The 13,840-nt window shown below is 41.8% G+C and overlaps 2 protein-coding genes across 5 annotated transcripts in view; both read right to left on the bottom strand.

The window, feature by feature from the left end:
* The window catches only part of LOC124044455 (protein dopey-2-like), a 30,163-nt gene extending 20,502 nt beyond the window's left edge, over positions 1–9,661 (bottom strand). The window contains exon 1 of the mRNA XM_046364088.1: positions 7,851–9,661. The gene's annotated coding sequence lies outside the window, so the exon portion shown is untranslated. The remainder of the gene's footprint in view (positions 1–7,850) is intronic.
* Positions 9,662–9,680: 19 nt separating this feature from the next.
* Positions 9,681–13,840, bottom strand: LOC124044125 (carbonyl reductase [NADPH] 1-like). Of its 4 annotated transcripts, XM_046363600.1 has the most exons (6): positions 13,755–13,840; positions 13,403–13,483; positions 12,875–12,959; positions 12,519–12,789; positions 12,163–12,270; positions 9,681–10,820 (listed from the first exon to the last, which is right to left on the bottom strand). In XM_046363600.1, the coding sequence occupies exons 4-6, from the start codon at positions 12,682–12,684 to the stop codon at positions 10,345–10,347; spliced, it is 750 nt and encodes a 249-aa protein (XP_046219556.1). In that variant the 5' UTR covers positions 12,685–12,789; positions 12,875–12,959; positions 13,403–13,483; positions 13,755–13,840; the 3' UTR covers positions 9,681–10,344. The 4 variants fall into 4 exon arrangements, with proteins under 4 accessions (XP_046219556.1, XP_046219554.1, XP_046219555.1 ...); XM_046363598.1 differs by lacking the exon at positions 12,875–12,959 and having other exon boundaries at positions 12,519–12,807; XM_046363599.1 differs by lacking the exon at positions 13,755–13,840 and having other exon boundaries at positions 13,403–13,591.

The raw sequence follows: 13,840 nt of genomic DNA, 5'->3' as shown, positions 1-13,840 counted from the left end.
GCTACATGCTTTCTGGTTTGGATTACAGTACTGGGTGGGGTGAAAATATTTGCGACATACATTATTTTTTGTTAACTAGTGAATAGTAGCCTATAGCAAAGTGTGTTTAAATAATTTATAACTTGTTAACAAGTTATTTTTTGCTACCATGTGGGTTTTAGCTTGCTTGAGCATGCTAACTGAGGAGTGTTAATTCACCTGTTTCCATACATGTTTCATTTGTAAATGTTCATCTTACAAATGAGTTGTTTCATCTAACAGGAAAATGCCAAGGGCACCATCTGATTTGTAGAGACATTTCACTGCAGCTAATGTAAAAGGAAAAGTTGTCTACATTTGCTAAATTATGGCCAAGTACATAAAGTTCCCTCAGTGGTCACAACAAGCAACCTCTGATAAAAGTCCCACTACTTCTATTCGAGGTGAAAATAATGAATTAGCCACCTTATCGATAGCAACAGCTCATGGTCACAAGTTTTGAGTCAATGGAGTAGAGGTCGACCGATTATGATTTTTCAACACCGATAACGATTATTGTAGGACCAAAAAAGCCGATACAGGTTAATCATCCAAATCTTTTATTTTTTTATTTGTAATAATGACAATTACAACCATACTGAATGAACACTTATTATAACTTAATATAATACATCAATAAAATACATTTAGCCTAAAGTAAATAATGAAACATGTTCAATTTGGTTTAAATAATGCAAAAACAAAGTGTTGGAGAAGAAAGAAAAAGTGCAATATGTGCTATGTAAGAAAGCTAATGTTTCAGTTCCTTGCTCAGAACATGAGAACATATAAAAGCTGGTGGTTCCTTTTAACATGAGTCTTCAATATTCCCAGGTAAAAAGTTTTAGGTTGTAGTTATTATAGGAATTTTAGGACTATTTCCCTCTATACCATTTGTATTTCATTAACCTTTGACTATTAGATATTCTTATAGGCACTTTAGTATTGCCAGTGTAACAGTATAGCTTCCATCCCTCTCCTCGTTCCTCCCTGGGCTCGAACCAGCAACACAACGACAACAGCCACCATCGAAGGAGCGTTACCCATGCAGAGCGCGGGGAACAACTACTAGAAGGCTCAGAGCGAGTGACGTTTGAAACGCTATTAGCGCGCGCTAACTAGCTAGCCATTTCACTTCGGTTACACCAGCCTCATCTCGGGAGTTGATAGGCTTGAAGTCATAAACAGCACAATGCTTGACGCACAACGAAGAGCTGCTGGCAAAACGCACAAAAGTGCTGTTTGAATGAATGTTTACGCGCCTGCTTCTGCCTACCACCGCTCAGTCAGATACTTAGATACTTGTATGCTTGTATGCTCAGTCAGATTATATGCAACGCAGGACACGGTAGATAATATCTAGTAATATCATCAACCATGTGTAGTGATTATGATTGATTGTTTTTCTTATAAGATAAGTTTAATGCTAGCTAGCAACTTACCTTGGCTTACTGAATTTGCGTAACAGGCAGACTCCTTGTGAAGTGCAAGGAGAGAGAGGCAGGTCGTTATTGCGTTGGACTAGTTAACTGTAAGGTTGCAAGACTGGATCCCCCGAGCTGACAAGGTGAAAATCTGTCGTTCTGCCCCTGAACGAGGCAGTTAACCCACCATTCCTAGGCCATCATTGAAAATAAGAATGTGTTCTTAACTGACTTGCCTAGTATTAAAATTAAAAAAATCGGCGACGAAAAATACAGATTTCCGATTGTTATGAAAATTTGAAATTGGCCATTCCGATTAATTGATCGACCTCTACAATGGAGGAATGTAGTCAGAGACATAGTAACATGTTAACACATGTTTCCCATGCCAATAAAGCCCTTGAATTGAATTGAAATGAAATGCTAATGATGGTCTTGCTCGAGCTGTGTATTCAACTGGGTCACCTCTGATGCTCACAGGCAATGTGTATTGGATTTCTGAATATTCTTTGCCGAGTTTACACCCCTCCAACCAGACATACTTTATCTACTCATTTGCTGGATGCAGAGTTCAACAGAGTTCAAGCGAAGGTCAAGCAAATCATATAGAAAGCAGACTGTATTCCAATCATCTCTGATGGGTGGTCGAATGTTCATGGGCAAGGAATAATTAACTACATCATCTCCACCCTTCAACCAGTATTCTACAAGAGCACAGACACAAGGAACAACAGACACACCGGTCTCTACAATGCAGATGAGCTGAAGGAGGTCATCAGTGACCTTGGACCCCAGAAGGTATTTGCATTGGTGACAGACAATGCTGCGAACATGAAGGCTGCTGGGTCTAAAGTAGAGGAGTTGTACCCTCACATCACACCCATTGGCTGTGCTGCTCATGCAATGAATCTGCTCCTCAAGGACATCGTGGCACTGAAAACAATGGGTACACTCTACGAGAGAGCCAAGGAAAATGGTAAGGTACGTGAAGGGTCATCAAGTTATAGAAGTAATCTAACTCACCAAGTAAAGTGAGAAGAATAAGAACACCACATTGAAGCTGCCCAGCAACACCCGTTGAGGTGGTCTTGTCATCATGTTTGACAGTCTCCTGGAGGGGAAGGAGTCACTCCAAGAAATGGCCATGTCACAGTCTGCCGATATGGACAGCCCCATCAAGAGGATCCTCCTGGATGATGTATTTTGGGAGAGTGGTAAGCAGCCTGAAACTCCTGTAACCTATAGCAGTAGCCATTGCACAGAATGAGGGAGACAATGCCATCCTGTCTGATGTTCAGACCCTGCCCACTTCACTGTTGCTCCAAGCAGAGTAAACTGCAGTCCTGAAATAAATCAAAAAGCGTGAAGACTTCTGCCTGAAGCCCATACACGCTGCAGCGTACATGTTGGACCCTAAGTATGCTGGCAAGAGCATCCTGTCTGGTGCAGAGATCAACAAGGCCTATGGTGTCATCACTATCGTGTCTCGCCAACTTGGCCTGGATGAGGGCGAGGTTCTTGGCAGTCTGGCGAAGTACACTTCCGAGCAAGGGCTTTGGGAAGGAGATGCAATACGGCAGTCATGCCAACATATCTCATCAGCCACCTGGTGGAAGGGACTTTGTGGATCTGAGACTCTTCCCCCTGTTGCCTCCATCATCCTCCAAATCCCACCAACATCAGCGGTCTTAGTGTGCACGCGCTGACCAATACAAGGGTTGACCAATACAAGGGTTGAAAAATTGGTGGCCATCCGGGCTAATTTGAGGCTTTTGGAGCCTGACAACGAGCCATCCTCAATAAGGTTGGAAAGTAACAGTGAAGATGAGGCCTCAGAGTCTGATGTTCAAGAGGTGGACATATACAGTGGGGCAAAAAAGTACTTAGTCAGCCACCAATTGTGCAAGTTCTCCCACTTAAAAAGATGAGAGAAGCCTGTAATTTTCATCATAGGTACACTTCAACTATGACAGACAAAATGAGAAAAGAAATCCAGAAAATCACATTGTAGGATTTTTAATGAATTTATTTCCAAATTATGCCCTTTCCCACCTGCATAAAAGGAACACCTACGTGAGAATGCTATTCATTGACTACAGCTCAGCGTTCAACACAATAGTGCCTTCAAAGCTCATCACTAAGCTAAGGACCCTGGGACTAAAAACCTCCCTCCGCAACTGGATCCTGGACTTCCTTACGGGCCGCCCCCAGGTGGTACGGGTAGGGAACATCATCACATCATACCAGGCAGTCATGTCCACATCGCCAGCAAACATGGTCCAAGCACACCAAGACAGTCATGAAGAGGTCATGACAAAACCTATTCCCCCTCAGGAGACTGAAAGGATTTGACATGGGTGCCTCAGATCCTCAAAAGGTTCTACAGCTCCACCATCGAGAGCCTCATGACTGGATGTATCACTGCCTGGTATGGCAACTGCTCGGCCTCCGATTGCAAGACACTACAGAGGGTAGTGCGTACGACCCAGTACATCACTGGGGCCAAGCTTCCTGCCATCCAGGACCTCTATACCAGGCGGTGCCAGAGGAAGGCCCTAAAATTTGTCAAAGAATCCAGCCACCCAAGTCATAGATGGTTCTCTCTGCTACCACATGGCAAGCAGTACCGGAGCACCAAGTATAGGTCCAAGAGGCTTCTAAACAGCTTCTACCCCCAACCCATAAGACTCCTTCCTGTACATCTAATCAAATGGCTACCCAGACTAAAACGATTGCCCTGGCTGTTTCGTTAAAGACACTGACACATGTGCGGAGTCTCATTCTGGTCACTCCAGGACAGTAGTAGGTGAGCTTCCCTTTGGAAATAATTCCTTCAATAACAGAACAACAGTGAGGAAGCACTATAAAACTAAATCCCTTGATCCATGGAAACAGGAGAGAACATTGTGCTGCTGAACAACACTAACATGGCAGCCACTAACCAAGTCAGAATAAGTGTCAATGACAAAGTACTCTGTCTGCGGTATACCGGTCACCTACCTACCCGTAACCGCCTGCTCACATCCCAAACCCCATGTCCCTCCCATCTATATGTGCAATAGCCTAGCTCTCTGTCACTTTGTGTCTGTGTTAAAGGCTGTGTGTGGATGGTGAGATCACAGTACGCTCAACCAGTTGATTAATTAGGGCAATCTCATGTCAACATCTCTAATTGACAGGAGTTAGCTAGGGGCTGCTTGCTTGTTTGTTAGCCATGCCCATAATTCTCTATCTGTGTCTCCTCGACAACATTGATCGGTAGTGTGTTGAAATCCTGGAAACAAGCTGAACACACACACACATGGATTGATTTCTGTCTCTGTTTGTCTCTATACATTTATCTCAGACAAGCTCAGAGATGTGGAGACAGAATGGAAGACAAAGAGACAGACTGAGACTGAGATAACTATAGGGAGCATAATTATATCACTGAGGGGAATCCAAACTGATGAGTAAGCAGTGGCGTTGACAGCCTTACATCACTTCCTATTCGGGACCTAGCCGACAATGCCTAACACACTCATCCACTAAATCCTGCAAATCACTGCCAAACTCAATGCATTACACAGATTTATTGCAATTTACTGCTGTGGTACACACATACATGCACAAAGCAGTAATTTCGGTATGACTGTGACAACCTCATAAAGCTGGTTGAGAGAATGCCAAGAGTGTGCAAAGCTGTCATCAAGGCAAAGGGTGGCTACTTTGAAGAATCTCAAATATAAAATATATTTTGATTTGTTTAACACTTTTTTGGTTACTACATGATTCCATATGTGTTATTTCATAGTTTAGATGTCGTCGCTATTATTCTACAATATAGAAAATATTTTAAAAATAAAGAAAAACCCTGGAATGAGTAGGCGTGTCCAAACTTTTGACTGGTACTGTACATATAGATTGCATTTGGATTACTGTTACGTTCTTGATTTCTTTATGTTGTACTTTTTATTTATGTCCTTGTTTGACATTTTACTGCATTGTTAGGCGCTAGTAACATAAGCATTTCACTGCACCCGCTATAACATCTTCTAAACTGTGTACTCGACCAATAAACTTTGATTTTGACACAAAGACACACACAAAACACAGTAATATCAGTATGACTGAACTGATTGACTAGCCTAGTCTGTCTAGCCCTGGACAGAAAATATGTGAATGGAACATTCTCTCACACAGCACTAGCCATTAGAACTACCTTTAATACAGATTGGATCAGAACCTCTCCTTTAAAAAGGTTAGGTCAGTACTTTGCCTTTAAGACAAAACTTACTGAAAAGGCTAGTCTCAGAACAGTTGCTGACGCATCCACAGATCTACACAGTCAGACTCTCTCTTCTTTCCTTTCTGTCTCTCTTCCAATTTCTGCTAATGTTGTAAGTTCTCTCCTGACAAACAAGTAGGTAGGCAATATGAACAGGTCAGGTCAGGTTATGTGCAGAAATACAGGAGGATTTGCATATAGGACAACCTCAAGCCTGTCAAGTGATCTACTAACCCTATGCAAATATCACTGTGTGGATACACACATATCTTTCAAAAAATTGGGTTTAAACATATTTTCCTGGAATTTTATCTAATCACAAAATGTCTGTTTGAATTCAAACAAGGAAATGTCAATATTTAGGCCTGGAGCTACATCATGCAAATACTCAAATACATTGTAGTTTATCCCAAAGTTGAACTTCAACACGGAATAAAGCCTGGAGCAGCCCGTCAAACACTCATTCTCCGTGTCATGAACATGCTGATAGGGAGCAGCGAGCACTCCAGTAAGCCTGCAACGTTTGTGCCTGAAGGGGGGGGGGGGGGAGAGACGACGACGACTGTGTGTTTAGAGGGTGGACTCACAAAGAGCAAAGAGATATTCGTTACCAGATTATGAAACTGACTGTAATATAACACTATTGCACAAGACTTGTGAGACTTCTAATATGAATTGGACAGGCCAGAACTGCTAGGATGGGACAGACACTGCTGTTAAAGACTCAGTCATGGCAGAGCTCAGTCATGGCAGAGCCTTTGAATGTGACTCTATATACCAGACAGCATTATGTAAGATGGCATGGCAATGGAGAGTGAGAAAGCAAATCAGGGATTTCCGTCTGTGTGTATGAGTGAGTGAGAAGAGGATTTCATCCAATCAGATGTTATTGGCAATGTATTAGGCAAGCTCCTGCTCTTCCAGCTAAATACTGTCTGTCTCACTCAGCATCTTTGGCAGGATCTAAAGGACCCGGAACTCTCATGACATCATCATCTACATGCTCTGTTAAAAATAACTCCTCAAATTCCACCACTTCCTCATCTTTCCTGTGGTGTTTATTTTTTTGTTTATTTATTTCCATCCCCATTAGATTTTGCAGAAGCAGCATCTACTCTTCCTGGGGTCCACAAAAAAAACATGACAAGTAACAAAACACTGATACACAAGGACAGTCACTTAAATGTAAAATACAACAAAACACTGATACACAAGGACAGTCACTTAAATGTAAAATACAACAAAACACTGATACACAAGGACAGTCACTTAAATGTAAAATACAACAAAACACTGATACACAAGGACAGTCACTTAAATGTAAAATACAACAAAACACTGATACACAAGGACAGTCACTTAAATGTAAAATACAACAAAACACTAAAAATAATTAGTGTGTTAGAGTGTGTCCCCTTACAGTCCCCACCATTCCATGAGATGTTGTTTAATCCGATTTTTAAAGGTCATTTTGCTGTTTGTTTGAGTAATTGGAGATTAAAGGGAGTTCCGTGGATGGCTCTGTATAATACTGTGCGATGCAGTGAATTCGTTTTGGACTTGGGGACTGTGAAGAGACCGCTACTGGCATGTCTTGTGGGGTATATATGGGTGTCTAAGTTGTTATTTGATCATGGAGACAATCTGGAACTTTCATCACAGTATTATTTCACATAAAAACTAGAAGCAGTTCATCCCCCGTCAACCCTCAACCAGGAAAGACTGGCATGCATGTTGTTGATGAAGCAGTGCAAAGCAACAATAATTGAAATAATAATTATTAATAACAATAATTGAATAATTGAAATTGGATGTCTGTTGATGTTTCAGATTAAAAGGTAGGTCTGATAGAGTTGCCCACTCAGTCTATACAGTTGATTATGACAGCGGGTTTCAATCGCCACAAGACATGGCCCAAACTACCACGGTACATCATGTCCCTGTGGACCAACGAGTCAAATTAATTTGTATAGTAGGCTACAATGCACCATATTTAGATCATATTGATTCACAACAGGAAAACGTGAACTAGGGAGAAAGCAGCTCATTAAAATGGGAAATATGTTGTATCAACGTGCTATCACGTGGTGCGGTAAACAATAAAACACAATGTGCATCATATGGGTTCATCAATGACTCACCAACTGCAAAACAAGCTCCGGTTTAAGCTCTCAAATTTCCCTCAACCCCGGCAAAACGGTGATGGTTAACAGGTCTGGATGTAGCGTCCGTTCTGCTTGAAGAAACCGACAACCAACCGTTCTGTCTAGATTGCGTTTCCCATTCCCCAAATTTGTCTTGAGCAGATCCTGCTAAACCCAAAGGGGTGGCATCCCCAAACTCAGCTGATTCAATGCACACGAGCGGAGCTAGGAGAGTGCACTTCCTGCTCTTAGGGGAAGGGGGGTGAATAGCTACGACCGCTTAGGAGCAGGATTTATCTTCACAAGCTATAAAAGCCCCTCACAAGGTCACTTAAACGTCTTCATGAATAAACGAGTCAACCGTGGTGGGTAAACCTGTTTCTTGCATTCAGTGTTCAAATCTGAAAGTATTATTCTCTCTTGTCTCACTGCCACCCCCGGCTTTGGTACATTCCGGGATGTGCGATGTTTAGAAACCTCTCGAGTCACTGTCAGGTATTGGTCAAAGCTGGAGCGAAGAGGCCTGACCAAATAACTGCAGACAAGCTGCATGTTTAATATGTTTACTTTTTATCAACCAATCGTTTTCATTACACGTTTACAGAGACAATTAAGTAACGTGTTTAACTATTCCGTGCACATCAACCTATCCCCTGGCTCGTTTTCATTAAATTTTTACAGTCATTTTTGAGACAATGAAGTGAGGTGTTTAACTATTCAGTGGACATCAACCATATCCTCTGGCTCTGCAAACACTTCACAGTGCAGTAGATAAACTGCAAATAAAAGACAAATTACAATGGTTTTTGAATTGCTCTTTACTGATGTGGTTATTAAATGGTTATTATACACCAATACCTTATGGTTAATTCACACACACACACACACACATACATATATATATATATATAACTGCCAAAATAATGGAAACACGAGTTGATGAGGGAAGGCCTACAAAGTATATTGAAAGCACTTCCACTCAGGTGTGGCTCCTGAGTTAATCAAGCAATGAACATTCTATCATGCTTAGGGTCATGTATAAAATGCTGTCCAGGCCATTATTTTGGCTATAGGATGACAATGCCTCCATCCAGTGGCGTAGGCAGAAATCTGTTGATGGCACATAATAAACCATAGACCTATTAGACTAGAACATGATGCTCTGATACAGTCTAGTGGTTAAGAGCATGATTTCTGAAAGTGTTGAATGAAAACATTGTTGAAGTGCTGATCGTTGTCTCTGAATGTACTGAAAATCTCTTTAAGGCCCTTGATTAGACCAATGCAATCAGTGATTGATACAGGGGGACTGGCCGGCCTTCATGTCAAAATCACTGATATCAAATAACTTGGCAAATTCTCCAACATCCTCTTCTATGCACGGTCTCTTTTAAAAAATGTACACTGAGCTTTGTTTGGCCATTTTACTTGTTTTTGCTAGCTAAGTTGACTAGTGAGTCTTAGCTAGCTAACAGTGAGTAGCCTACACAGTGTAGCTTAGCCAACACAGCAATAGCTACGGTTTACAGCACATGGTATCAGTATGAAGTGACACAAGCCAGAACCTGTTTGAATGTTAAATGACGATAACAGAACCCACCCTTTATTTAGAAATTGATAAGCTGATTGTTTAGTTTTTTAAAATTAGTTTAACAGTAAATAATCAATAATAATTCAAATTAATTATATAAGCCTAAATTAAAATAGATTTTAGTACAGCACTCGATTTTATGTAAGATGTCATTGTGTGTCCTGAAAAGCATCTGGCAAATAAAATGTATTATTATTAATATAAATATCCCTTTCGATGTCCCCCCCCTACTGCTTGCTATGAATTCTATCTGATGGTGTATGCATGTTTAGACCAGTGCTAGACTTGGACTGAAATATGTGCCGGTAGTCATTTTGGGTGCCGGTACTATTTATATTTAAGTGAACTCAAATACTTTTGTGCTAATATTCTATAGGAGGTGAAGGAACTCAAGCAGAAGAACATTTGAGGTGCCGGGTATTCATTTCCGGTGAACTCCTGCCCAGGTCAAGTACTGTACTTGGGGAAAAATAAAAAATAATGTCCCATTTGGAAAATATTATAATAATTTTTTTGCTCAATCTGATTGGGTGGACTTGCGCTCCATAGGGCAGGAGTGGTCACTTAATGGTTTGATGAGTATGAATACGATGTAAACCATTTGCCATCTCAGTCACCAGATCTCAACCCAATTGAACACTTATGGGAGATTCTGGAGTGGCGCCTGAGAGCGTTTTCCACCACCTTCAACAAAGCACAAAATAATGGAATTTCTTGAGGAAGAACGGTGTCGCACACCTCCGATATAGTTCCAGACACTTGTAGAATCTATGCCAAGGTGCATTGAAGCTGTTCTGACTAACCCTAACCCTACATCCTACTAAGAGACTTTATGTTGCTGTTTCCTTTATTTTGGCAGTTACTTGTATATATTATAGCAGCAGATGAAAGGGTCTTAAGTCAGGGTCCCTCATCAATTGTTGCACCTGTTGGTGACCCCGCCCATACCTGTACCTGTCTATCCACTACAAACTCCCCCTGGGGCTCCAGTGTTGCTGGAGGCAACAGCGCCAGGTACACAGGTGTGTCAGCCCCCTCCGCAGGCGTCTTGGTCCCATTGGGATAGGTCATGTCAGACTTCACCCAGCCCGGGCAGCAGGAGTTTATCAGAATCCCTCTCTGGGGCATCTCTCTTCTTAGCCTGCGGGCCTGGATCCGGGTAAGGGCCATCAGGCCTATTTTGGACACCCCATAGACTGAATTTGGCCAGCCCTTGTTGATGTGGTCTCCAGCTTTGGCCTCGGCAACAAAGCGCTTCATTAGAGCCACTAGCTCCTCCTCTGTGATGTCATCACTGCAGAGCCTGGCCTGGAGGTCCAGAGAACACATATAGAGGGTGATATAGCCCACGATGCTGGCAACATTCACTATCCTCCCTATAACAGACAGACATACAGTTAAGTTAAAGGAAACATCATATGTAGATTAATTAAGTGATTTGGCATGGGTGTTGTTAGGCCCAAAACGAAGTCAAGATAATGTCTAGATGCTTTTTATAGTGGATGAGACAGTGGATTGACAGTGGATGAGACAGTGGATTGCGCAGTCAGATGGAACAGAGTAAATAAACATTTTAACGTCATAGATTTAGACTGCGGTAACTTGTGTAATAGACACCGACTGGAATGCGGTTTTAACCAATCAGCATTCAGTATTAGACCCACCTATTGTATAATTATGTAATAATGGCCGAGAAGTCGGTATTTGGAGGATATATTGGCACGGGTGTTGTTCGTCTCAGGCCTGCAAACCGCGCCAATATATTATCCAAACAACGGCTTCGAGGGCATTATCATTTTATTACAACGGGTTAGCAATACATTCAAATAATGATTGACATATTTTAATTAAAAACGTTAGACATATTTTAATTAAAACGTTATTTTTATTAATTTATTCATACTATTTCATCCTTCCACAAGATATAGTCCTGACACAAATCTAGGCTTGCTACCCAAGCCGTTCGTTCTATTGGTTCGGTTGCCATGGACGCGACCCAGTCGTTCGTTCTAAATGTTCTATTGCCATACTGGCTGGCAACATTCGTATGCCTTGCTTGCTATCTAACTAACTACGGCTAATTTACAGTCACGTCAAAAAGTGCAGCCAGAATAACAGCAAAGTAGCCGCATTTGTTTAAGCTGTTTTCCAGTGACATTTATTTGGATACATCCATAACAATGAGCTAATAAGGCGCGATTTCGGCTGGCATAGAAAATGTGCTCACTCGTCAGAACACAGCTAGCCAACAACACAGCGAAAACGATCACTTCAAACTGAAGCTGGAAAGAACGCAAACTAGCTGCACTTCGTTTCGTTTGCCCTTTTTTTCCAATTGACATTTCTTTGTATATACCCATACAAATAATGCCAGATGATTCATGATTTCGACTGGCTGAGAAACGCTGCCTGCCTGTCTGTCTCCTCCCAACACATATATTACTATTGGACAGCTGGAAATCGAATTTGAATATTGAAACAATTTTTCAAATGTCGGAGAGACAGTGGGTTGAGCAGTCAGATGGAACAGATACATGGGCATTTTAAGGTAATATATTTCAGATTTAGCTTTTGGAATCTTGTGGAATAGACACCGACTGGAATGCAGTTTTAACCAATCAGTATTCAGGATTAGACCCACCCATCTTATAATACAAAATAATCACTGGGTACACTACCAAATCAGTGATAGTTTTCCCCCATGAAACAAGGGTTTACCATCTTTCTTCAGGAGAGGGAGAAATTCATTGCACATGTCTCTGGTGGCGAAGAAGTTGGTTTGGAGAATGCGTTCTGCTTGGCTGCCAAAGGATGCAGGGTCACCTCCTGGACACAGAGGGAGCTATTAGTTCACTTTAAATGGCACTGCATCCCATGCCAGCTAACACACAATACTCTTATTGCAGGGTTTCCCAAACTCGGTCCTGTGGCTAGTTTAGTTTTTTGCCCGAGCACTACACAGCTGATTCAAATAACCAACTCATCATTAAGCTTTGATTATTTGAATCAGCTGTGTATTGCTAGTGTGTCATAGACTTATGGTGTGTGTTTGTGTAACATTAATGTGTAGTTACGTTTTGGGGCGATGCCTGCGTTGTTGATCAGCACATCCAGACCCCCGTACTCCTTCATGAAATGCTGCCGGGCTGCCTGGATGCTGACCGGGTCTGTGATGTCCAGCTGGAGGAGTCTGGGCTTGAGTCCCTCCCTCTGCAGATCCTCGACAACCATGGCCCCCATCAGGACGTCCCGGGCACTCAGATACACATCCCCTTTAAAGCCCTGGCACAACGCCTGCACTATGGCTAACCCCAGGCCACGGGTGGAGCCAGTGACCAGAACCACCTGTGGACCAGACATCACCTCAGAGAGAGAAAAATCAAAAGCTATAGATTCAGAAAGTTATAGAACAGGGGTGTTCAAATCTTACCCTACGAGGTCTGGAGAACTGCAGTTTTTCTGTTCTACTTGATAATGAATTGCACACAACTGGTTTCCCAGGTCTAAACCAGTCCCTGATTAGAGGGGAAGAATAAAATAAAAACATCTATGGAACTGGCTTCAAGGTCCAGATTTGAATTTGAGGGCTAGTCTGAGCTACCGGTAAACATACAATTCACAATACATTAACATTTACATTACATTTAAGTCATTTAGCAGACGCTCTAACATGTGTTTAACATGTTGCCGATATAAATTAAAGTTATGTTGCTCCAGCACAGGGCTAGCATGCCTAATTCAACTCATCAAGGTTGATTTGGTAGTTTAATCTGTTGTTTTAGTGCTAGTCTAGAACATTAGCTGGCACACAGTAAAACAGATTTGAAAAAAATCCATCATATCCACATAATCTAAAGATATATTAAAATGTAACTCCCTGAGCAATTTAAACAGTGCAGATTATAATTAATTTACACCAGTGAATAAAGAATAATTTATATTCAGATGTATCACTTACCAGTGTGAATGTATAAACTGTTACAATGTAGTATGGAGCACACCACCGTCTTTGCAGCTAACACAGTATGGATTGATACACCTAGAAGTGGCAGAGAATATTCTCTTGAATTAGCGGAGAGGTCTAGAATGTGACAAAATGTCACCGTACTTTTTCAGCTAACTAGCTCGCACTGTTTCTCCCTCTTATCTCCCCCTAATCTTCTTCCTCATTCCCACCCCCCCGCTTCCCTTCCCTTCCCCCTCCACCCCCAACCTCTCTTATAAACCCAAAGTGGGAGTTTTATCTCAAAAGTGGGAGTTTTATCTAAAAAGAAAGATACATGAAATATCCATTATGAACAGCAACTTACAGTGTCATTCAACACAATAACGGTCAGAGAAGTAGAAGCCCTGCCCGAGCATTCGATTTCTTCAAGGTGCTTGTCATGACAGGAAG

The sequence above is a fragment of the Oncorhynchus gorbuscha genome, linkage group LG09, assembly GCF_021184085.1.
Source record: "Oncorhynchus gorbuscha isolate QuinsamMale2020 ecotype Even-year linkage group LG09, OgorEven_v1.0, whole genome shotgun sequence".
Classification (NCBI taxonomy): domain Eukaryota; kingdom Metazoa; phylum Chordata; class Actinopteri; order Salmoniformes; family Salmonidae; genus Oncorhynchus; species Oncorhynchus gorbuscha.
Note: the sequence above shows the minus strand (reverse complement) of the source record. Positions and strands in the feature narration are given on the sequence as shown.

Excerpts from the sequence above, each read along its gene's own strand:
- LOC124044125 (XM_046363598.1), bottom strand. The coding sequence starts at position 12,804 with ATGTCTGGTCCACAGGTGGTTCTGGTCACTGGCTCCACCCGTGGCCTG. Across the intron at positions 12,271-12,518 it reads CGCAGGCATCGCCCCAAAAC|GAGGTGACCCTGCATCCTTT; the intron begins GTAACTACACAT and ends CTCTGTGTCCAG. Across the intron at positions 10,821-12,162 it reads CCCTCTCCTGAAGAAAGATG|GGAGGATAGTGAATGTTGCC; the intron begins GTAAACCCTTGT and ends TGTCTGTTATAG.